The following is a 25,214-nucleotide window of genomic DNA, read 5'->3' as shown; positions in this document are numbered from 1 at the left end:
GCACAATTTTGGTAAAAGGATCTCCCTACACTTTTTATAGTACAGGGTGGTGAAACCATCGGGTCCCGGACTTTTGCCCACTGCTGTATTAGCTAGTGCGAAATTGATCTCTTTTTCTGTTATTGGTCTGTCCATGACTAATGCCTCGCTCCTATTTTTGGCAGACCAGCTTCCCTTAGGAATTCTACAGTTTTATTTATTTTTTCTCCCTCCTGCCCGTTTTTTTGTTCTACTGAATAAAGTTTCTCATAGTATAGCCTGAAAGTCTCCGCAATTTCCTTTGTTGTTTGTATCATCTCTCCTTTTTCGTTTTTAATTTTATCTATATAATTTTTTGATTTCTTTTTCTGCACCATTCTTGCTAGGTGTTTATTAGTTTTATTTCCCCACATGTATCTTTCCCTAGCGATTGATTTGAATTCCTTTCGGGTTTCTTGATCCATAATATCTTTTAGTTCATTTCGTTTGTTAACCAGTTTCAGGTAAAGATCTCGTTGCTTCCCTGTTTTTTTATGTTCCTGTTCTAAGAGGAAGATCTCTTCTATTAATTCTTCCTTTTTCCTATTTTTTTCTTTCTTTTTCCTTGCTTCTTCCGAAATCAAAGTTCCTCTTATCACTGCCTTGTGGGCATCCCACAGTGTTGCCGCCGAGACTCCCTCCATCTCGTTTAACCTAAAATACTCTTCCAGTTCTTTTTTTACCCTTGTTAAAGTGGTCTCCTCTATCAATAGATGTTCGTCTAACCTCCAATTTTGTTTAGGCCTTGTATTACCTGAGATTTCTATTATAATACTAACCGGTGCATGGTCAGAAATCGTCATCGTTTCTATTTTTGTCTCAACCACCATATCTAAGGTTCTGTGATCGACCAGTATATGGTCAATCCTTGAGTAAGTCCCATGGACCGGGGAGTAAAATGTGTAGTCTCGTTGGTCCGGGTTAAAGACTCTCCAGGCATCGATCAGTTGGCTCCTAAATAAGGCGTCCCTGAGCTTTTTCAGCTGTCCATCCCGGACGCACGATGTCTGAGATGTTTTATCTATTTTTGGGTTTATACATAGGTTAAGGTCTCCTCCTATAATTACTCTTCCCCTCCTGAAGTCTGTCAATTTCCCTAATATTCCCAAGAGAAATTTTATCGGTAATGCATTTGGAGCATAGACATTTACCAGAGTGCATTCTAATCCTTCCAATTTTCCTCTCAAAAAGAGGAATCTCCCCTCTGGGTCTGTCAGTCTGTCGGCCAACTCAAAACGTACCCTTTTTGAAATTCCAATTGCTATTCCTCTGGCTCTCTTGGAGATAGTGTCTCCGTAGTACCACGTGGGGAGGTCTGGGGCATATAACCTAATATTCGATCCTTGGGTGATATGAGTTTCCTGTAAAAAGGAGATGTCTGCTTTATATCCCTTCAATTCCTTGAGCACCTTATGTCTTTTGGTTGGGCTATTGAGACCTTTCACATTATAGGATATACATTTGATTTGTGGCATCTTTGATCTTCCCCCTTTTTTTTCTGATTATTTTGGTGAGATATATCCCCTCCCCCCCCCCTCCCCCCCTCCCCCCGGTCCCCTCCCTTCCCGCCTCCTCCCCTCCCCCCTCCTCTCCCTCCCCCCCCCTCTCCCCTCCACACCCCCCCTCCCTCCCCCCTACATCCCCTTTAGGCCTATTATTGACCTCTGGACCATCCTCCATGTCTGGTCCAGTTCCCCCTAGGTGGGGTCTGGGATTGCCTCCCCCCCGATCTGATCGTAAGACGGGGGGGGGGGGATGGGTACATCCCCCACCACCACGATCACAGAAGAGAACAAAGAAAGTCTAAGGAAAAAGCTCTTATGAGTTGACACGTCATTTTCTCCCTTAACTTTTACTCCTCTATTCCCATCCTGGTAGGTCGGGTATCTGAATATCTAATTTTTTACAGAACTCTTCCAGGTCCTCCGGGAATCTCAGCGTTGCTGATCTCCCGTCTTTTGTACCGACCAGACACGCCGGGAACCCCCAAGTATATTTGATGTTCAGATCTGTCATCCGCTTTAAAAGTGGTTTTAACACTCGTCTCCTTGCCAGGGTCTCAAGTGATAGGTCGGAGAATATCTGTAGCTCTGTCCCTTCGTAGACTATCGGGGGTTGTCCCCTTAGTTTCTTCCACACTATTTCCTTGTCCTCATAGAGTCGGAATCTAATTATGATGTCTCTTGTTCGATCCGACCTCGTTCTCTGCGGGTTCCCCACTCTATGGACCCTTTCAATCCTTATTGGGTCCTCTATTGGTTTTTCCAGCAGGGGATTAAATATCTTCTGCATTATTTGCCTGAGATCTTCTTTCCTCTCTTCTGGTATTGATCTTATCCTCAGATTTTGTCTCCGACTTCTATTTTCCTGATCTTCTATTTTGTAGAGTATAAGTCTCTGTTGCAGTTGTATTTGGCCTATTTGGTCCTTTAACGCTTTTACTTCTTGCTCCTGCTGCTCTGTTCGTTCTTCAATTGTTTCAATTCTGCCGAGTAGGTGCCCCAGGTCTGTCCGCAGGTTCTGTATTTCATCCTTAATTCCACTCTTAATCGCAGTTTCCAATTTTTGCAGCATCTCTGCCATTTCTCCTTTTGATAGGGACTGCGAGTCTGTATGTTGTTCCTCAGTCCTACCACTTTCAGGCCCCCGCTCTATGGTTCCTTCTTCTCTTGACTCCATTGACGTTTCACTGGTGTTTCCCCCCTGGGGTTTTCTAATTTCCAGCTTCTTGTCTTTGTTTACTTGTTGTTGCTTTGTTGTTCCCAGGGTGCCCTGGGTTCGTGGGCTTTCCCCTTTAGTCATGAATGGTCTAATTGAGCTTGTTGTAGCTGTATTGCTTGGCGTTGTCGGGGGTCCCCCCCTCGTGGACCTACTTGTCATTCTGCTCATGTTGTTATCCCTTCTTCTGATTCTCTTCCCCAGCTTGACCTTCTCCTATCCCTGTTTGCCAGTACACGTCTGTGTTTCCTTTTAGGCCAACTAGTTGTCAGAGCGCCGCTCCGGCCCTTAGTCCCTAATTTTCCCCTTTCACCCCTAGCAAGCGATACCTGATACCTCTGTATCGTTTTTGTGTTTCCCTTAAATAATCCTCCTTAAAGCCTGTAGTCTGTAGTCAATGTCTGCGTTTAAGATGGCTCAGAAGTTCGGTCAGTTGGGTGTCAAACACCAGGGAAAAACCAAAAAAAAGAGACCACATACAATTTGCCAGACAGTCCCTCCGTGTTCCGTATATCCTAGGTTCTAGATCTATATCCCCACCTGGGCCCTTTATCGCTTTTGCCTGTGCCAGAGAAGTAATCACCTCTATTTTGGGAGGGAAATGTTGTTACCCTCTATCTGCTGATGGATGGGGGCCCCTAAGAGGCCAAGAACATACCTACAGTATTTCCTGTGTCTGTCTGGTATCTGAGGGTTGCTTGACTGTACTGTAATGGGGTTTTTATGTGTTTGAGGGGGGGTACTACTTCCACTTTCACATGCGCTCTTTATGCCAGTTTGCCAATATCTCAATGTCTCAGCATCCCCTGAAGTAGGGCTCAGTCTATTAGTTTTCTGCTCCCCCTGGTCTCCCAGTACCTGACCTTCCCTGTTTGATCCGGTCAGTGTCAGTCTATAACATAGCCCAATGGCAAAGTCAGTGGGTCCGTGGGTACACACAAAAAGAAAAAAAAAAAAAAATAGGCCAGGGAAGAAACTCGAGGGGAACCTTAGCGTTTTAAAGTGAATTCCTGTCTAAGTCCAGTTTCTGAGGATCCTTTTATAGGTACTGTAAGGAGAGCCTTTATGTGAGAGAGGTGGATATCCCTTCCAAGTTCATAGGGTTATTTGTATATGTTCTTACTGAGCCCCTATATTACTCCTCCCTATCTTCCTGCTGTCCTTACAATTTCCTCAGGGATTCCTCGCATCATACATTGTGCCATGCGTTACGTTTTATTATAGTACACCCCGTCTGTTAGAGTAACACAGTCCCATTTACTCAACCAGGGGGGTTTGCTATTTAATGCTTTAGGGTAGCTTTTATCACCTTCTCAGGGGACCTTTGTGTATTTTGTTTTCCATGCAGATAGTCAGTAAGTGAGTGATACCATACCTTTAAGAGACCTTTAACAGACCTTTTACAGACATTGATCAACTTTGGTAAGAGTAGCTTTTATGTCATTACCTCCTTATCTTCGTCCCCTAGGGGCTTTTCTCTACCTTACCTTCGCCGATAAAAATTAGAGGTGGGGGCCGACCTTTTCTCCTGTGATGGTGGGTGCGGGTAGATGTGTGCTGCTGATGTGATCCAAAGCAGATTCAGACCTCCTGCTGCACGTCCCGCTCTCCTCCTCCTCCACTCCCGTTCATTTCACTAGCCGTTGTGAGCCCCGGTGCGGCCGAATCAAATGGTGTAGAACGGGCTGGGCTGGTCCGCCTCGTGCAGCTGTCCGTCCTCACCACTACGCTGCAGATAGTAGCCACTGAGCTCCCCTCAACTCGGCCGCGTGTGGTGTGCGGATGGGGGCTGACATCTCCGCTTTGCCTTCAGCACGGTCCGTCCTCATCCCCAGCAAACTCCCCGCTCCTCACTCCCCCCACCTGTGGGCGCGCCTCCTCCTCACGTGCGTGTGCACGCCATGACGCGCGATTTTTGATTCAAGTTCATGGCCAATGCCCATTCGGAGCAAAATCCACGGAAAAGTCAGGACCTTCTGTTGTTCTGTATCCAATCTCATGCCGAGATATTCCAGCTGCCTTGTGGGCCGAAATGCTGATTTGTCTCGATTTAGGACCCAGCCGAACCTCTCGAGGTACTGAACCGTGAGGGCGACTGCTCGTTCCAGGCCAGGAAACGAGTGGTCTACGACCAAGAGGTCGTCCAGGTAAGCTAGGACCGTGACCCCTTGGGTCCTTAGATTGGCTAGGATTGGGGCTAGGACCTTCGTGAATACCCGGGGGGCCGTAGCCAACCCGAAGGGGAGCGCCACAAATTGGAAATGACGCTGAGCCACGAGAAGCGTAGAAATACCTGATGTGGCTGAAAAATTGGCACATGAAGGTAAGCATCCTTTATGTCTATGGACGCCATGAAGTCGTCCTTCTGGAGCACGGCGACAGCTGACCGAATAGTTTCCATCCGGAATGAGCGGACCTTTAGGTATGCATTTACTCCCTTTAAGTCCAAAATTGGCCTGACATCGCCGTTGGGCTTTGGGATGATAAACAGGTTGGAGTAGAACCCCAAGCCCTGTTCCTGGACTGGTACTTCTACTATCACCTTCTGGCACAGCAGATGATTCAATGCTGCCATCAACGCGGCTCCCTTCACCGGGTCGCCTGGTACTCTTGACTCCTGGTAATGAGGAGGAGGGAATTCTGAAAATTCTAGTTTGTAGCCCGTGGCCACGGAAGACCGTACCCAGCAGTCGGGAATGCTGGCCTCCCAAACTTCTGCAAAGAGACGTAGCCTTCCCCCCACCATCGTGGGTGGGGGCGCCCCTTCATAAGGCCGACTTGGGGGCTGGCTTCGCAGGCTTGCGGTACCACTGCTTCTTGCCCCCAGTGGCTTGCCTTGTGGCTTATTGTTAAAGCCTGATCTTGCAGGAGGCCGTCGATACTGTCTGGTATTAGAGGGCCCCTGTCCCGGGGAGGGCTGGCGCTTAAACGCGGGCCCTCAGGCTTTCTTCTTGACTGGCAAGAGAGTGCTTTTGCCGCTTACTATAGTCTGAATATATCTATCCAGATCTTCTCCGAAGAGTCGTCCTCCATGGAAGGGAAACCCTACCAGGAGCTTTTTGCATGGGGGCTCAGCCTCCCAACTCTTCAACCATAAGAGCCTTCTCATATGGATTAGAAATAAGGATAAACGTGATGCCTGCTGGATGGAGTCCTTGATAGCATCCACCGTAAAGCGTATAGCCCTTGGTATATCCGAAAATTCCTCTGCCTGCTGGGCAGGGATAAGTTTAAGCATTTGCTTAGTCTTATCTGATAATGCTTGGGTAATTCCAATAGCAGCCACAGCGGGCTGAACTATCGCCCCTGCTGAAGTAAAGGAGGCTTTCAGTAATGTTTCCAAGCGTTTATCAACCGGATCCTTAAACACCTGTACGTTTTCCACCGGACAAGTTAAAGATTTGTTCACATAGGAGATGGCTGCGTCCACCGCCGGGGGCGCCCATCTTTTGGAGAATTTCTCCTCCATAGGATATAAAACAGAGAATTTTTTAGGTGGTAAAAAGACTCTATCTGGCTTAATCCAATCCTGAAACATGACCTCCTCGAGTAGAGGATGGAACGGGAAAACTGCGTTGCTTTGAGGCGTTCTTAAAGAGCCTAAAGCTGAAACCGCCGATACTTGAGGTTCTGGTATGGGTAACTTAAATGCCTCATGGACCATGTCCGTTAAGGCCTGAACCCACAAACTTTCCCCTTGGGAGGCAGAACCAGACCCCTCAGTATCCAGATCCTCGATCTCTGAACCACCCTGGTCCAAAGCGTCAAGTCTATCCAATTCCCCTAGGGAAAGGATTTCTGTGTCTGAGGGTTCTTGCTCGGGTGACGGAGACCTAGTCCGCTTTCTACCCGATATAGCTTTAGCTATCTTTTGCCATTCTTTTCTCTAGTTCACCTAAAGAAACAGCAAGAACTCTCTCAGTGACAAAGCCGGGGTTGGACTGACCTGGATCAGCCCCAGCACCAGATCCCCCAGGTCCCATCAAGGCGTGCCCTGATATGTCCTGTGGGGAGAGCAGCGGCATAGCCGTGTCTGAGCCCTCGGATTTTGCGGGGGAATCCCCACCCCTTGTACCCTCTGACCCAGAAGGCATGGTACAATACCGAGGTACACCTGCTATCACCCAGCCACAGACGTAGCTAAGGGGATCTGTCGGTTTGGGAGCGATAGAGACTAACGCCCAAACTGAGAAGGGAGATCAGCAGTTCTTTCCCTTCTTTTTTTTCTTTTTTTTTTGAAGAGGAAAAGAAACCACTCTGTCTCCCACTAAGTATTGCCAATAGCCATCTGCTGAAAAAAAGGAAAAGAAAACCTATCTGTAGGTTTGACAGTCCTTAGAAAAAACTGCAATTCTTCCTTTCGCCACCGGGTGTCCTCGGCGTGCTCCGCTCTGTGTCCTCCTCTCCTCTAGCTCAGGATGACACTGAGCTCTTGGCAGCTAATGGAAGGACCTCCCCTTCCTTACTTGTGATTCGCTGCCCACCGGGACGCGCCCCCACCACGGAAACGGCGCGAAAATCGTTTATATCTCGGGCACGCGCGCGTGCCCGTCGGCGGGGGGCCATCACACATGGAGGAGGACGGAGCAGCACAGGCACCCAGGCAGGTAAGCCCTTTAGGTAGGTCACAGACCTCCTTTTAGCATGGGAAAAAGACTCCCCCTCTTACAGAGATCCCACACCTAGCGCCAGCAGCCCAGCTAAACAACACTTACCAGGGAGGTCACATATTACTGGGGAAAAAAGATTGAATCATCCTGTCTCTGTCATAGACATAGTGATTCCTTGCCAATGCAGAGCATACCCAGGCCTGTCCCCCTGTGCACCCCCTGTAGGGAACCTGCTAAGAACCAAGTTCCGCAAGCTCCCCCAATACTTACCTGCTCCATGCCGCAGGACTTTTGCACAGCAAGAGGTCCAATCTTCCCCCATCTCCGTGGGTGGCGTCTAGACCTTCAGGCCCTGGGTTCCTATGAAGGAGCCACTGTCCTGGGCCCATATAGCACCCTGGCAACAGAAACATTAGGCCCCCAAAGGTTTCTAAGTTCTGGGCCCAGGGTCCAGCTCTCTGAACAGAAAGCATTATGGGCTACACCCCAATGGTTTGGGGTCCGGTTGCTGACCACTTTAGCACTGAGGCCTTTGGACAGAACCGGTTAGCCCACCTTAATCCCAAGGATGTGGAGGTAAGCTAAACCATGACCAACACCTAAGACACTGGCGAAAAAACTGAGGTACTCCTCCTATGGGAGGGGGTTATATAGGGAGGGGCACTTCCTGTTTGAGATTGCCAGTGTCCATCACCTGAAGGTACTCCATATAACCCACATAGTAATGAATATGCCGCTCTGTGTCCCGTGATGTACGAGAAAGAAAATCTCCAGAGCACATGGGTCCAGAAGAGCCATGTCATCTCCTTTTGCTTGGCAAAAAAAACTAAGGCTGCATGATGCAGAGAGAGGGATGTACCCGGGGGACTCGCCCCCTGGGAGGTACTGTACTGCGTGGAGTGTTTTATACTCAACAAGCTGTTTTTCTGCCTAGTCAATCTCCTAAAGGGAAAAATAATACCCTAAGATCAATGGCTACTGTGTCAGTCCATGAACGGAAGAGAAATAAGAACGGTAAAGTAAGCCCAATTTTTTGGTATAATGAGAAAGATGATGTTACGTGGAGTAAATTAATTGTCATGCTCTAAAATTAGGCACGCCTGTGGAATGGTGACAAACTAGTGTTTAAAGCACAGGCAAAGTTTATTGCTCTCGCTCAAACGTTGTGTAGTGTGTAGTTTAAACACTGTTTACACTGGTGGGTGCGACTTGCATAAGTGTTTGCTTCTGCACGCGAGCGATAACTTACTTTACTTTTTACACTGTTCCTTTAAAATAAATATTTTTTAAACTGTTCTTCCTATTACAGGAATGTAAACATCCCTTGTAATAGAAATAAGCAGAACAGGGCCTCTAATGCAAGATCTGGGGTCAAAAAGACCTCAGATCTCACATTTTACCCTTAAAAGCAAAAAATGGTCCCTTTAAGGCCGGAAGTGATGTTTGAAGTTGAGCCATCTTGCCCTCTCGACTTTCTGCCCATCTGTCCAAAGAGCCGAATAGTTTTCGCCGCTAGACGTCTCCCGTAAGCAGGGAAAACGACCAGGAAGGGTGGAGGAATCACCTCTCCTGCCGCCCATAAAAAAAAAAAAAAAAAAAAAAAAAATATGACCCCTTGGCTGAAGCCACCGCAGGGACCACTTTTATCTGAAAGAGGGTGGCCCACTGTGTAAAGATACGCCGCTGTTACGGCAGCTATCTGCTGCCATAACCATGGTATATAACGTCAAAGTAATGATGTACATGAACTGTGGGTGGCCTAGAAGTGGTTAAAAAAAATGTGAATGAAAAAAACGCATAAAAAACTCTAACTATATTTACATCATCATCTTCACTTGCATCTTCATCGTCCTCCTCTCCCACTTCTTCCTCCTCATCCTCATCTTCTTCCTCATCTATGTCGTCGTCTTCTTCCTCTTCATCATCGTCCTCTTCTTCGCCCTCTGGAAAGCAAGGTACATGGCATGATTAGAGAACACAAAATCTTTTACTGAATTAGTTTCTAGCCGTTATCACATTGACAAACAGCACTGCAGGTAAGGAGAAAAAAAAAGTCCTTTGTACTGCATTACCAGATGGATTTAGGCGTCCTCCAAATGGAAAATGTAAACATGGTTTGGATTTTAAGAATTACATTAGTACCCATTTAGCATTGGAAGAATATTACAATATACCTTTAAGCTAGGCTCACATTTGTCCCTTGCAGGAACAAACGCAAAATCATGTACATTCCTGCAACGCCCCAGTGAATCCCTTTTGTAGGGGTTTGGCAATGCAATCAATAGTTAATGGCACCACACCACAGAAAGTACCATGCATTTTGGTGTTGTGCAATAAAAAATAAAAAGTCGTGCACGAATGGGTTGCCCCAAGCATGACCCATGAAAAGTCGCACACACACCTGCATAGGTCTAAACAAAGGCTTTGTGAAGAAAAATATGTTTTTTTTTGTAATATGACTGTATTAAATTGTAGACACAGCCGATAAGATCTCATAAAACACAGAAAAACTAAAAAACTGCAAAACAAACAAAAACAAAGCAAACATATATACAAAAGCACAGGTATGTTTTTTTTTTTTTTCTGAAAGTAGTATACATTTTACACAGAGCTAAACTCTTCTACAAGTTTACAACCATGGAAGCTACCACCTTAGCCTCTGATCTGCCACTGCACACATGATCAGCTATGACACCAGTCATTTGATAGTCCAACTGTTCATTTAAAAGCACAAGCAACTGTGGCAGTTATTCACTGCATGTTTTGAATGTAACAGTTCAGGGGAACTGATCAGTTTAGTTACACTTGAAGGCAAGACTAAACCTTTGACAGTTCAGTCAACACCACAAGCATCCATGACAGCCATCATTTACAGCATGCCTTTATTTACTTGTTACTAAAATTCAAAGTGGGACCAAATATAAGAAGGAAAAAAAAAAAAAAAAAAAAAGGGGGGAGAAAATTGAAAACCGGATTTTTATTGCAGAGAAGACTACAAGTGCAAATTGCACTAAAAGTGGACTTTGAAGTGCAGTCACTAATTCTGAGGGGTAGATCTGAAATGAGGGGAAGCTCTGTTGATTTTTTCATCCAATCATGTGAAAGCTTCCTTGCATGTCCCCCTTGGATCTACAGCGACTGCACTTCCAAGTGCACTTTGCACTTGCAGTTTTCACTTGTAGTGCAAAGTGGATTTGCCTTCAGTAAATAACCCCCCAATGCCTCTTCTGCAATAAAGTACACTTACCTGCCCATTTGCAATTCTCTGTAGGGTGTATATGCCACAGTATGTTGAATGACATTGTGCCAGGACGACTTCACTCATACACATGCGCAGGGCTGATATCATCCCCCGCCAAACAATCAAAACAGCCACAGACCGACACCAGGAAGAGCCTAGGGAGTAGATGCCACCACATGCGAGGAACTTTGTGGATGTCGGACTGTTACAAGTTATGCAAGGATCTGGGCTTTTAGTGCCACTTTAACTATTTCCCAAACAATTACATTCAAGGCATGTTGTGAATTATAAAAAAGGTCACATTTGCTTGTGCTCTCAATTCAGCCCTATCACACCGAGCCGCCCCGAGTGGTGGCCGTAAAACGCAGCCATTTTTAGCCGCGCTTTACCATCAGATTTTTTGGCTGCTAGTGGGGCGCTTTTAACCACCGCTAGCAGCCGAAAAAAGGGTTAAACCCATCCTGAAAGTGGCCGCTACAGCAGCGTTTTGCTGGCGTACTGCTCATTGGCACATTAGGAGCGGTGAGTTCACTACTCCTAATGCGCTCCAAAGACGCTGCTGACAGGACTTTTTCTGATGCCCTGCCAGCGCACCGCTCCAGTGTGAAAGCCTTCGGGCTTTCACACTGGAGTGAATGGAGCAGCTGTTTTAGGGCGCTTTGCAGGCGCTATTTTTAACACTGAAAGGGGTCTAAATCAGAACTAATCACATGTGCAGCACCATGGAACCTACAGATCACTCTAGAGAGAAATTAACATGGAACTAAACTGTATCTTATCAGGTAAATAAATAAGAACAGAGGAGGGGGAGAGGGGTAAAGTGCAATGATTATGTCTCTTCACAGCCAAAGTAAGATACTAGGGGGCATTTTTATTCCCAACGACTTGGCTGAATCAGACTGCGGAAAATAGTAGTAAAGCATAAATGCAATGAAGCACAACAAAAAAAAATCAGGAAGCAATGCTTTATATACATAAAGCGTAAATACGGCTGCCCCTATACACACATAAAATAGCAAATCAAACATTGTTTGAAGAAATTTGTCTCAATAGGCCCTGGTTCACATTGATGCGATTTAGCATGTAAAAAAAAAAATTGCATGCCAAATCGGCAGCTATTGCCCACAATGGAACCATCCAAGATTGGTGTGATGCCGCACTGATTCCCAAAAGTAGTTTCTGTACTATTTTTGACGATTTCAGGTGCGATTTCAAGACATCTGTGCAGGAGACCACACAGATGTCTCTAAAATCAGTTGTGCGACGATGTCGCTGTTCCCAAATACAATTGACCCCCCCCCACAAATAGAGCTTTATTTTCGTGTTATTTGATCACCTCTGCCGTTTTAAAAAATGTTGCACTCTAAACAAAGAAATATATATTTTTTACTTTCTGCTATAATACATATCCAATAAAGAAATTGGGAAAAAAATAAAAATAAAAGTCTACAATTTAGGCCAATATGTATTCTGCTACATACTTGGTAAGAAAAAAAAATCCCAATAAGTGTACATTGATTGGTTTGCGCAAAAGCCATCACGTCTACAAACAATGGGATATTTTTATGGAATTAACTTTTTTTTTTACTAGTAATGGAGGTGATCCGCTAAAAATCACTGAATGCGACATTGCGCTGGACAAATCGGACACCTGACAGTTTTGGGGGACCAGTGACCACAATACAGTTATTAGTGCTAAAAATATGCACCGTTACTGTACTGATGACACTGGCAGGGAAGGGGTTAACAACAGGGGTGATCAAAGGTTTAAGTGTGCCCCTAGGGGGTTGCTCTGACTGGGGGAACACAGAAATCCGTGTTCTTGCTTATGCGTGTTCCTTCCCTGGACCCGCAGATTGCCCCAACCCCTCTGTCTAATCAGCTTGCGCCCCCAGAGGCTACCGCACAAAGTGACGTACATGTATGTCGTTTCGCGCAGCCGGGCCACCTTCAAGCAGTAAATGTGCGGAAGGCGGTTTGGGACCGGTTAAAAACCAGTACCATTTATGTCTGAGTGTAAGCACCAAAACCTTCAACATTCAGGGCAAGCCGGGATTGAGAAGTGTCAGTTGCTTTTTCTCTTAACCAAACTGTCAAGACATCAAGTGGCTGGTGTCATAAGGGTGCTTTTTAGACTGGGGCATCAGAGGTAAAACACGCTATTTTTAGCGCTTTTAACCTGAAAAAGGGTTAGAAATTGCCTGCAAAGCGCCGCTGCCCATTCGTTGGAGGAATGCGATGGAGGAGTGGTGTATACACACGCTCAAGATGCTGCTTGCGGGAGTTTTTTTTTTTTTTTTTTAACGTCCTGCCAGCGCATTTTTTCAGTGTGAAAGCCGTCAGTGTTAAAAGGGGTCTAACTGATCACATGTGCAGCACCAGGACAACAGCAGAGCAAACAAAAGCTAAGATGGAGGCTTCCTTGGCTGTAAAAGATAGGCGGGTTTAGCTCCGCTTTAAGACAGTTCTGCAAAACTTGACATGATAAAAACAGACACTGGTAAAATTTTAAGTTTATATCACACACCTTCATCTTCTTCCTCCTCATCAACACCATCCCCATCAGCTTCTGCATCCGAATCTGGGGCTTCTTTATCATCTTTGTCATATCCATCCAGATAAGTCAGCTGAGGAAGGAGTTTGAATACACTTTCTCTGTAGTCATTAAGATTTGTTACTTCACAGTTGAATAGGTCAAGACTCTTTAGATGCTCCAATTTTTTCTGAAAATAAATACATTTCTCATCAGAGGGACAACATTTAACAAAATGAATGGCATTTAAAATGTAAATAGATTTTCTCATCCCTGTACAGACCTACAAAGATTACACCTGTATAAGGCTGACTTGCAACCTACAGATTTTGAAGACATTTGAAATGGCTATGCTTTTTTGGAGAATTAAAACCGAAATATAAACACTTGTATGTGCAATCTGATTTAAAAGTGAGCTACTCCACAAACAAGTGATTAGGCCGATCATCTCAGAGACCAGTAGCTGTAGACTTCTAATTCCACAGTACAGATCAAAGTGGGGGTTTGCTTCAACCCAGAGGGGATTAAAGGGAAACTTTCATTTGTGTCACCGACCAAGAACAAGCATACAAGTGCAGCCAGAACCCCAGTTCTGCATACCTGATCAATGGACAAATGAATCAAAAAGGGTGCCAGGCAACTAGCATTTTCAAGGTAGTTCAGCATGCATATTTCTCCCAGAACAAAAAAAAAAAAAAACACAAAAAATGTAAAACGCAAAAGGACTTTTTTTTTATTCTTTCAGGTTATCCCTTTCACAAGTTGTAATGGTTGGGCCACATTAATATTGTCAAATAAGGGCTTTTAAAAATCAGTGCCAGTTGTATTTTGTGGAGATAAAAATGTGGGCACTTTGTTTAAAAGGCCCATGGTCGGGTGCTGTCGCACTGAATTTTAGTAAATCATCTGAACATTAATTTAGGAAATTGCTGCACCAACTGCTATGCAATTTACAGGGAAGTGGGTAACCACTTATTGGCCCCACATGGAAAATTGAACAATAAGCGACATTTCAAAAGAAGCATAATCTTAGCTAGACTTCCACAAAAAAAAAAAGAAGGGAAACACTGAAGTTTTGCACCTTCTCATCACATTTCTCCCCCCCAAAAAAGGGAAGGATGAAAACCTTTATATTTTTTCTTTGCGGACCTAGACAAACAGACTTGGTGGTACTGGACACATGTCCATTAACATTTGCTTGTCCACAGACTAACATTGAGCTTCTGTCCAGATCCACCTGAAAAAAAACGGAACTGATAGGAGTGACCGTTTGAAAGGAGTCTAAGGCAGGCTATAGATGATACGATTTTCTTTCTTGCAACCACAGGGCACAGGAAAGAAAAACCACTGACTGTTGATGGGGGAATCCCTCCAGCAGAGCTACCGTGTTCTGCTGACACGGAGGCGCTGGGAGCTGTACCTGCCAGGGATAACACAGTGATTGCTGCTAGCGGATCGACTTGGCTAGAATCAGCCTGCCCATAGATGGTCCAATCTTGGCCAGTCCCTGCTGAACCATCAATGGCCCGCCTAAGGGAAGTGCAGGAAATTGGCAGTAAAAAATACAAAATTAAATGCATAATATTGGCTCCTTCCGGTAGATTCAACTTTAATGTATATTCTATAAAAACCAAGTGCTTGAAGCAGTAGTAAAGTCTGAAATATAACTTGTTCCTACAGGTAAGCTAACAAGTCTTACCTGTAGGTACCGTGAATATCTACTAAACTTGCACCGTTTAGTACAGTGGTTATCAACCATGTCCTCAGGACTCACCAACAGGCCAGTTTTGCAAGATAACTGAAATGCATGACAGGTGATATCATTTGCGGCTCAGTGATTGCAGTATTCTAGTCTGCATCTCCCCAAGGTAATACGTAAAACCTGACCTGTTAGTGGACCCCAAGGACAGGGTTGATGACCACTGGCTTGGTAGATCTCCAAATTGGCCTCAGCCGATGACATCACTGCACATGTGCCCTGTATGCAGAGTGCTGTGATGGGGACTCCCGTGAGCATGCCCAGCCATTCAAGTGGCTAGAGAGTGGGAGCAATGACAGCTTGGGGCTTGTTTAGACCCGTTTGAAAGGAAAGTGTCATAATGTGCTAGTATGTGGTGCATACTCACACATTGTGGCACAAACCTGCGGGAACCTACTGAAAATAGTAAAATAGATTACAGTTTACTACCGCTTTAAATGCCATCAATTTAAGTTCATCTTCTAATAAAAAAGGTTTTCTTAATAGCTTTCCCCTTTATGAATGTCCAACTTACAAAGAACACAGATGAATGCATACATCACAGTGAAGCTCATCCAAGATAGTGTAAGTGTCCCAATCCTGTTATCAAGCTTTAGTTTACTATAGTGAGATCAGTAAAAATTAATTTTGATTGGTTGCTATAAAATGAGTGCATTTTACGCTTGTTAAATGCCTGTATACTTTAGGAAACAAAACATCCACTATATAAACATGTACTTTTGACCTTATACACCAGATTAAACCAATGTGATGTCAAATTCTTACGAAAACTGTAAGCACCAACACACTTCTTTAGACTGTGACGCCAGTGTGTGCAGCCTCACCCATACTTTGCAGTCTGTGAATTTGGTTGAACAGCATATTTGTGTATATGCTTATGACACAGATGGGGTAAAGGTCATGCTCAACTGCAGAAAAATTAATGATTCCAACACACTGCCCTTTTTAATGCCATTAGCATGAAGTTCTTAGAAATGTGTGAGGGAACTGACTATATAACAAACACCTGATAGTGTGCAGCAAGTGTTCATGGTACTACTTTCATAAAGGGTGTTAGCAAAATTTGCCACAGCAAAATCCTCAGGAAAGTGGTGGAATGTGGACAATTTCATGCTCCCAACTTTGTAGGAACAGTCTGGGGGCGACCCCTTCCTGCTCCGACTTGACTGCACACCAGTGCCCAAAGCAAGGCATGGATGAGCGAGTTTGGGGTGGAGGAACTTGACTGGTCTGCACAACCCGATAGAACACCTTTGGGATGAGTTAGAAACTGCTGAGAGCCAGGCCTCACAAATGTGCTTCTGGAAGAGTTGTCAAACAAACATTCCCATAGACACACTCCTAAACCTTGTGGACAGCCTTTCCAGAAGAGTTGAAGTGGATATATGTGGATGGATAGATAGAGATAGAAAGGCGGGCATCCCAATAATTTTGGTAATACAGTGTATATGTGGTGCAGGAAACGCTCCGAATCCTGTGCGTTCCCTGCACTGCATTGAAATTGCAGCGGGTGTCAATGTTAAGTTGAGGACACTCCAAAACTGTTCACAAAAGCCAGTGTAAGTTACAGAATCAAAATCGCATAGGCGTGAACCCGATACCAGTACAGGAAGAAAAAAAAAAAGGGTGGGACAAAAAGGTCCTGCAAATTTTGTGTGTGAATGCTGTACGATTTGAGCCAAACAAATGAATGGCTTAAGTCGCACCACACAGACATCGCTTGTAATTTGGACAGGAATCCGGTGAGATTTCTGTGTGAATCACATGCATGTGCTGCACTGTATATATGTGAACCGAGCACAAATGTAAAGCTATTGACCAGTATTAAAGCAGTGATTTTTACATACCAATCGTTACTCAAGTTCACAAGCTATACCTTACTCGTAATTGAATTATTATAAAAAAAATAAAAAATAATCACCAATTATATATATATATATATATATATATATATATATATATATATATATATATATATATATATATATATATATATATATATATATATATATATTCCAAGTATTTTGATACCCCATTCAGAAAACTTCCATCACAATTATATCTAAAACATTAAGACTGAAAACGAATATTTATAAAAAAACATTTGCTGTAGCTGCTCTCAGAAGCAAGGTATTTGAATATTGAAGCAAAAAAAAAAAAAATAAATAAAAAGAAGCTTGTTGCCAAATAAAGCAACATTGTAAAAATAGATTTCGTCAGCAAGCAAAAATAAAATTTCTGACAAATGTAAAACAGGAGCGGTCGGTCATTCTTGCTGGTCGTGGTAAAGTTAGGGTTCAGTGCCCTGCAGCTCAGGGGTGAAATGTTGGCTGCTACAACTTTATCACACAGGTTTAAGTGTATGAATAGGTGACAGTCAGATTTTGCATGCTTATGCACTAAATGGCTGACTGTTTTGAAGGCATCTCAGTTCCACTGGTTCATAAAACGCATCTCTAACCTTACCTTTCATCCACACACTTGCATACACTTTTACCTACTTCATATTGTAGAAACAAATAATTTTAGCAGTTTACTCACTAGGGGGCAATGTTGCAGCATTGAAAAAAAAAAAAAAAATAATAATCTTGCCGCAGACAAAAGCAATATTTTAATATTTTTAGCCAGAAATAATGATATATGTATATAAAAAGTCACTATTCTGAAATGTAAAACCTTTAGTGAGCGATCCATTAAAAGGCCTTTTGCGACATATCTAGCCTTGTGAATATAGTCTGAAGCCTTGCTCCAAATTCATATAACCCCTTCACATTTTCATAATCCGCACCATTGTGTGCGACAAAATCAGATTCATACATGCATTTAAATTTGTAAAAAAGACGGCTTCTATGGCTGATGTAACTTGCAAGCAGATTTCTAATGATTCTGACACTTTATGAACTGTCGTTGATTGCGTGTTTATGTACAAGTGTTTATCACAAAGTGTTTGCACTTTAAAAGGAGAAGTACAGCCAAAGCTTGTTTGGCTATTCTTCTCCGGTGAATCACAGGAGTGAAGTTTGTTCTGCACTCATGACCTGTTTTCAGCAGACAGTGGGCTGACATCACAGCTGGTCCAGGCGTGGGCAAGATCATGACAAGCCTCTCAGTAAAACTGCTGAGAGCATGAGCCAGCTGCTACGACCCTTCCACAGCCCAGTGAGTCACCAGCTCACTGAGAACTGAGCGATTGGCGGTGTTTGATCGCTTGGTCCCAAGTCTTAAAGCCGGCAGGGGACAGATGCAGCATCCACCTAGGTAAGTAGGATTAAAAGATAAAAAAAAAAGCCCAACTTCGTTTTGAGGTTTATTAGTAGCACTGGACCGTTTTATTCGTCATTTCTGCAGGGTGTCCCTCGTAGCCTCAGCTGGCTATATTATTTTAATTATGTGGGGGTGCATAAGTTGATTTCTTGTTATTTTGTCACTAGGTAGGATATGGTGTGCAAAACATATGCAAAATCGGAGTGGGTAGACAGGAAAGCTACACCAGGCCATGCAAGTAACAGAACGATTTTTTTTTATTTTTTTTAAATGCACATACATTTAACAATTTTACTTTGCCAAATGGACTTTGTAAATGAAAGATTGGAGCACCATGTCATACATTTCTTTACAGCCTGCATGATTTTAGGATAAGAACTATTTTTTTTTTTTAGATCTGTCAATCCTGCAGCCTGTAATTTTTCAACAAAATTTGAGCTTCATCTCCTATTTTATCTGCCCAATTTTTTTTTGTACTTTTAATGCTGTAATTTTTGCACAACACTCCCCCCCCCCCCCAAAGTTTGTTTCTCATAGGCTCTGTGTTCACAGGGCAAGCCTTCATGTACAGAGAGCTACTGTTCTCCATACATTTTATAATCTGCACAGTCTCTTCCATTCCTGGTCTCCCTCTCGTCCCCCCCCCCCCAAATATGCGTGGGCAAGAGGAATGACAGGACTGCAGATAACCACGTAAGACAAGCCCTTCCTTTTTAAAATGTATTTTAGATTTAAAATACAGTACTATACTTTAGGATAGATTTATATTTGGGATTAGTATTCAAAGTAGTGGTGAGCACAGTAAGGTATATTCCAATCAAAATCTTTAGAATTTTCAGTTGTTAGAGGGGGGGGGGGATATCAATCCCCTGTTGCTAAGGATGTTACTAAAAAGTACTTCCATAAACTGCGACCTATAAAACAAACCCTTACCTTCTTTAGATATTATACAAACGTATAATTGCATACCAATCAACCATTAAAATTTCATCAATAATAACCTAATTTTCACTAGCTACCGTATAAGGGAATCTCTAAACAGAACATAATAATGTATGTGGTAGTTGAAGGGATTTGAAAGTAAATATAAAAAACTTAAACTAAACCCACATAAAAAAAAAAAAAAAACGCACAGCCTATCCATCCGTGCCACCTATGAGTGCCCATCAGTGCTGCATATCTGTGCCACCTATCAGTACCCACCAGGGTTGACAATCAGTGCCCAGAGGTGCCAATTAGTGCCCATCAGTAATGCCTGCCAGTGCTGCCTATCAGTGCCCATGAGTGCTGTATTGCATGACCACTCAATCGTCATTCAAAGTGCGACAGTGCTGAAAATTGGTCTGGGCAGGAAGTGCCCTGTATTCAAGTGGTTAAACAGTGTGCGTTTAGTATCACTTTAAGGCCCTGTGCACAATTGGTGTTTAGCCTTGATGCACAAGACTACAGCATGCAATCGAGAGGCACATGCTGCCCTAAGCGCATACTGTTCTAAACATTCGTACTACTTTATGCCTCGTCCAGCTGAAGCAGCTTTCAGCCTCTGAGTTTTACAGGCTGTCGGCACTGGGGCTGGACAGTGAGTCTGTATCTTCTGCCTGCTCCTAAATGCTGGTCTCTCATGCATAAACGTCCAGTGTGCATGAGGCATTGAAACTGTAATGAATGTTGAATTAATCAAAAAAATATATATCATTTTTTCTCCTCTTGACCTACATGACGATAATGAAACACCACAATATTCATTATAGGAAATACACTATAGTCCAGCATGTTTCCATCACAAGGGTTATAAATTACACAGTGCTCTAGACCAGCAGAAATATACTACTTACCAAAGGTTCCAAGGTGCTAATATCTTTTAATTTATTTCCGCTGAGATTTAGATGCGTGAGGTTTGGGAGCTTCTCTGCTAGTACATCTAGACCTCCAGAAATCCTGTTGTCACTTAGTTCAAGCTAAAACACAGGAATGACAAAAGCAAAACAAATTGTTAATTGAAAAAGGTAACCATTAACAACTGTAAAGATCTCACCAAAAAAAAAAAAAATTACATTATATATATATATATATATATATATATATATATATATATATATATATATATATATATATATATATATATATATATATATATATACACACACACACACACACATACACACACACACACACACACACACACACACACATATATATATACACACATATACACACACACACACACACACACACACACACACATATATATATATACACATATACACACACACACACACACACACATATATACACACACACACATATTAGCCTGTCAAACACACAAATAGTCAATTCCATCCATTTGACTCAATACACTTTTTGTACTCTGGGCACCAGGGAGTGCTTAGCAAGTTACAAACATACATTGAATGCTCCTTTATAAAATGTGTAGTGCAGTGCAAAAAAGGAGTAAAAAAAAATGATGACACAGATTACCCATACTACTGAAGCTCAATGCATACATTTCTGCTGCTCAGACATGAACTACACAAACATATCCTTGACCACTTCTTACAATCACAACTGTTTTCAAGTAAAAAAAAAAAAAAAAAAAAAAAGGATGGAAAGCTTTTGATAAATCTTTACAGATGTTTGGTGAACATTAACAGGTAGGTAGCTGGAATTGCAGGGACTAGGATCGTAAAAAAAAAAAAAAAAAAAAAATCATCACATAAAAAAAAGACCAGATCAGTCATCATTTGATGGCTTTGTTCCATTATGTTGAAACCTCGAGAAGTTTAGGACGTGGATTAACAGAGCTATAGAGAAATGTACTGTATGTCTTTTAGGCACCAGAAACTGCAAAGGTGGAACATCGGGCCTCTATATGGGAAGATGGACTCCACCTTTTCAGAACTAGACATCCTAAATACGGATTTTAAGACATGCACAGGGATGGCCACAGATCGAGAAGTTTTGTAGACAGGATGGCTGTTGGTTTACAGCCTCCCCCTGTCTATTTGGGGACAGTTATTTATGATTTTATGAAGGAGTTTAAATACAGCTCAAGCTGCAATAGTTGGGCCGTTAAGAGATGCAGCAACATTTTGGCTGCTGAAATATATCGGCCGAAAATGGTGTTCTGTATTTTTCAAACAGAGAAAAAGGTGCCAATAATGGCGCCGAAAACACATGCAATTTTGCTGCTATTTTACTGTGCTTATGGTGTGTTTTTCAAAAGTCAGGTGACTCAAAAAACGCATCAAAATTGTAACATGGGTGGGTTACAGATGCGTTTCAACGGGGAGGTACGCTTTTGGTGCGGCTTTTTTAACTGACCAAAATGCAGCAAGCAAGATTTTTAACACGACAATGGAAGTGCAATATATGTGTGTGTGCGCATATATATATATATATATATATATATATATATATATATATATATATATATATATATATATATATATATATATATATATAAATAAATAAGTTTAGGCCAAGTCCATCCTGAATTTTTGGTTTCAGTACCAAAATTTTGATTCAGCGCACCTCTAGTTTTTATTTATGCTTTGATCTAGTTATGGTTTTATTTGTTAAAAGTCGTTTGTTGAAGTTGGATATGACAAAACGTGCCGCTATGTTAACGTTGCAACCAGATGTGATGTGTCGATGCCGGGGGAATGAGTGGCAAGGTTCCAACAGTAGTCAAACCAGTGTGGAGGTGGTGAGATTGCTATAGGACCGCTAACAGACTGCCTTTTATGCACAATCCTTGTTTAAATGCTTTAAAATGTGAATGGATCCTTAACAAAATAATTAACTTGGTGTTTTAAGTAATACACTATTGGGGGCCTTCCTATTTTCTTACAAAGAAAGGTGGAGAGGCAATCTGGATTTTTTCTAAAGGAGTCATAACTGTGTAAGAGCTATTGCCTACTCATGAGAATGGATGGCAATTTGGTCTGGTGAGTTTTATTCTTAAAGTGGTTGTTAAGCCAGACCATCCCCCCTCTGCGTTCCAATGCCGTGTGCCCATGTGTGAGCGATGAAAACAAAAAAGCCAAGCTGTACCTCATTTCAGAGCCCTTCTCTGCGATCACATGATCGGCTGGCTCTCTCCCCTCTCCCTGTCCGACAGATGCAGCAGACGGGGGCCGAGATTCCCCTGCCGACGTCACCCGGGAGTGGAGGAGAAGAGAGCTGGTCTATCATGTGATTGCTTAGAAGAGCCGTGAAATGAGGTATAGAATTTTTTTTTTTTATATTATACAATACTCACACAGAGGATATGGGTAAGAAGATGTGAAGGTTATTTGAGCAGCAGGAGTTGTGGGGGCAGACACTGTCACGATCTAACAGGCAGGGAGGAGGAGACAGATAGCAGGCTGCAGATGACCAAGGCACAGGTCGCAATGGCGACTGGAAATTGCATCCTGGCGCCTGGATTACACTGCAGTAGTTTCGGACTAGCGTCGGGCTGGCGATTAATTGTGGCCGCGGATTTTGCGGCCTGCTGTAGCGGGATACACGTTTCTATCTTCGAACCGGCGCCCTCTGGTGGACAGTGCTGTGATAAGCGCGGCTTGCTCTCACTGCCCCCCCACCTCCGAAATCATCTTCCCAGGTTTACAGCTGGGCTTGAGCGTTGCCAGGCAGGGGTGCGGTCCGCACCCGGGTGATACCCGCAAGAGGGGCGACACCCGTGGATAGCAGCAGCTGCGACACCGCCCGCTGCCCTACACTGATCGCTTCACTAACACAGCAAGGGAGGCTCAGGAGTCGGACCAAAGCCGCTGGTTCCTCCTCCTCTGTTTACATCCAGTGAGGAGGAGGAGCCCGAGGTACACATCCACGGCCGCTCTGTTCTGAGGTCTATACTGTACACTCTCTATTAAGTAGATGGACATGTGCGGCGGGGGTCTGCACTAAGGGGGTGTCTATACTGCGGGGGTCTGCACTAAGGGGGTGTCTATAATGATGGGGGGGGGGGATCTATACTGCGGGAGGGGGGTCTGTAGTTAGTGGAGGGGGGTCTGGAGACAATTTTTTTCCGCACCAGGTAACATCAACCCTAGTGGCGCCACTGTCAGAGCCACCCCATCCGTGCAGCCTCATCAGCGTCGCTCATCAGTGAGTGCCACCTGTCAGTGCCAATCAGCACAGCCCATCAGTGCAGCCTCATCAATGTCGCCTAACAGTGCCCATCAGTGAGTACCACCCTTCAGGCTGCTATGATGGGCACTGATAGGTGGCGCTGATGAGGCTACGCTGACAAGCACTGGTAGGCTGCACCGATTAGATGGCACCGATAGGTACTGATAGGCAATACTGATGAGGGTGTGCTAATAAGCTGCACTGATGTGTATTGATAGGCGGCACTGACAGGCTGTACTGATAGGCGATGCTGATAAGCACTGACAGATGGCACTGATCGATGGAACTGATCAGGTCGTGCTGATGGGCACTGATGAGGAACTGACAGGCAGCACTGACAGACGGCACTAATGGGCACTGACAGGTGACACTGATGAGGCTGCGCTGATAAGCATTGATAGGCTGCATCAGCGCAGCCTCATCAGTATCGCCTGTCGGTGCCCATCAGTACCTATCGGTGCCATCTAATCAGTGCAGCCTATCAGAGCAGCCTCATCAGTGCCACCTTATTTTTTTTACTCTTTGGTCTTTTTTCGCCTGGCACCAGGCCCGAGCAATTTTTATTGCCCGACGCACCGGACATGCAGTTCTGGGCGCTGGACAGCCGATTTAAAAAACTGGCTCCTAAATTCTAATCAAAATTTGTCAAGCCCTGCACTGTGGCAAATTTACAGGGGGGGGGGGGGGGCATAGCCAGGCAGGTATTAAAAGGTGTTACAGGGGGCCAGGGCCAAATGACACAGCACAAGTGCTGTATAACATGCTTTAAAGAAGCATGATCTTTATTTTTTTAGGGTTAACAAGCGCTTTAAGGGACAAGGGCACACATTATCACTTTGGTGGCGTTTTAAAAGATTACACACTAGTTTGTGAGATACCTATGTGGACTTTTACAGTTTGGACTTATTTATTGTATATATTTTCTTATCCAGATTTTTGTACGATTATATATTTTTAAACTTTTTAAGATTTGTCTGCTCTACTGTGGATTATTATTAGTATGCTACGAATGTTTTTTTTTCCACCTTTTGGTATATGGTTTATAGCAAGTAGCGGCACTATTATCACTATTTTTGATCACGTTCTTTGCTTGGTGGAACACATTAATTTATTGTATTTCTGATCCTACGACAGTATGGTCAATGCAGAAAATATATACAGAAGGATTATCTGTTTAAAAAAAAAAAAAAAAGGAGGAGTATTATTAATAAGTTGTGTATTAGCTGTTGGCTAGGCCCAATACTAAAGCGAAACTCCAATACATTTTTTGTTCTTTGTTTTTTAGTGAGAAATGGTTGGAACCTCATGTTTTTTTGAAGATTTCCTCTTCCCTTTTTGTCTTGGTAACTGTCACCAGTAAAGAAGGGAAGGTTCATAAAATCTATGAAGTCTTTTATTGCATTGGAGCAGAAAGTGACAGTAATACAAAAATCTTACAACTGTCACCTTAATCAAAATGCGAGGGGAAATCTCAACAGGAACACCATGTAAAAAGTTACAACTCCCTAAAGTGGAATGGAAAAATCTCCCTAATGGGCCCACACAGGGAGGGCTGACCCCATGACGTCACGCCAGAAAAATGATTAACAGGGAGCTGGCCCTATTACAAAACACCTCTGAGAGTCTCTGCCTATGATGAGAGGGGGTATGTGCCTTTCCTCCAATCAGCAGTGTTCGCCATCTTGGCTGTATGCCCAGACATCATACTCTGTGTTAAACAGGAAGAGAAGATCTCCCAACACGATCTGAACTTTCTAAACAGTATATAAATGTGAAGACCGCAGATATACATGTAAAACCTATGTAGATTTGGTTCATTTCTGTATCATCTGAGGCTGTTCACTTCACTGGGTGTATGGAGTGTTTACATCTACTTTAAGGCTAAAAAACAGTTGGCTCGTAAAGTCAACAAAAGGTCAGTTTGCTATCTATGCC

At 43.5% G+C, this 25,214-nt stretch overlaps 1 protein-coding gene across 1 annotated transcript in view; it reads right to left on the bottom strand.

Moving 5' to 3' along the window:
* The window catches only part of ANP32B (acidic nuclear phosphoprotein 32 family member B), a 72,917-nt gene that overhangs the window by 14,120 nt on the left and 33,583 nt on the right, over positions 1-25,214 (bottom strand). Inside the window, exons 3-5 of the mRNA XM_040361131.1 lie at positions 19,979-20,101; positions 13,115-13,310; positions 9,168-9,289 (exon numbers count right to left, since the gene is read on the bottom strand). Coding sequence (XP_040217065.1) covers positions 9,168-9,289; positions 13,115-13,310; positions 19,979-20,101 — 441 coding nt within the window. The remainder of the gene's footprint in view (positions 1-9,167; positions 9,290-13,114; positions 13,311-19,978; positions 20,102-25,214) is intronic.

This window comes from Rana temporaria, chromosome 1 (assembly GCF_905171775.1).
Source record: "Rana temporaria chromosome 1, aRanTem1.1, whole genome shotgun sequence".
In the NCBI taxonomy this organism is placed as follows: domain Eukaryota; kingdom Metazoa; phylum Chordata; class Amphibia; order Anura; family Ranidae; genus Rana; species Rana temporaria.
The sequence above is the reverse complement of the archived record's forward strand: the minus strand, read 5'-3'. Positions and strand labels throughout refer to the sequence as shown.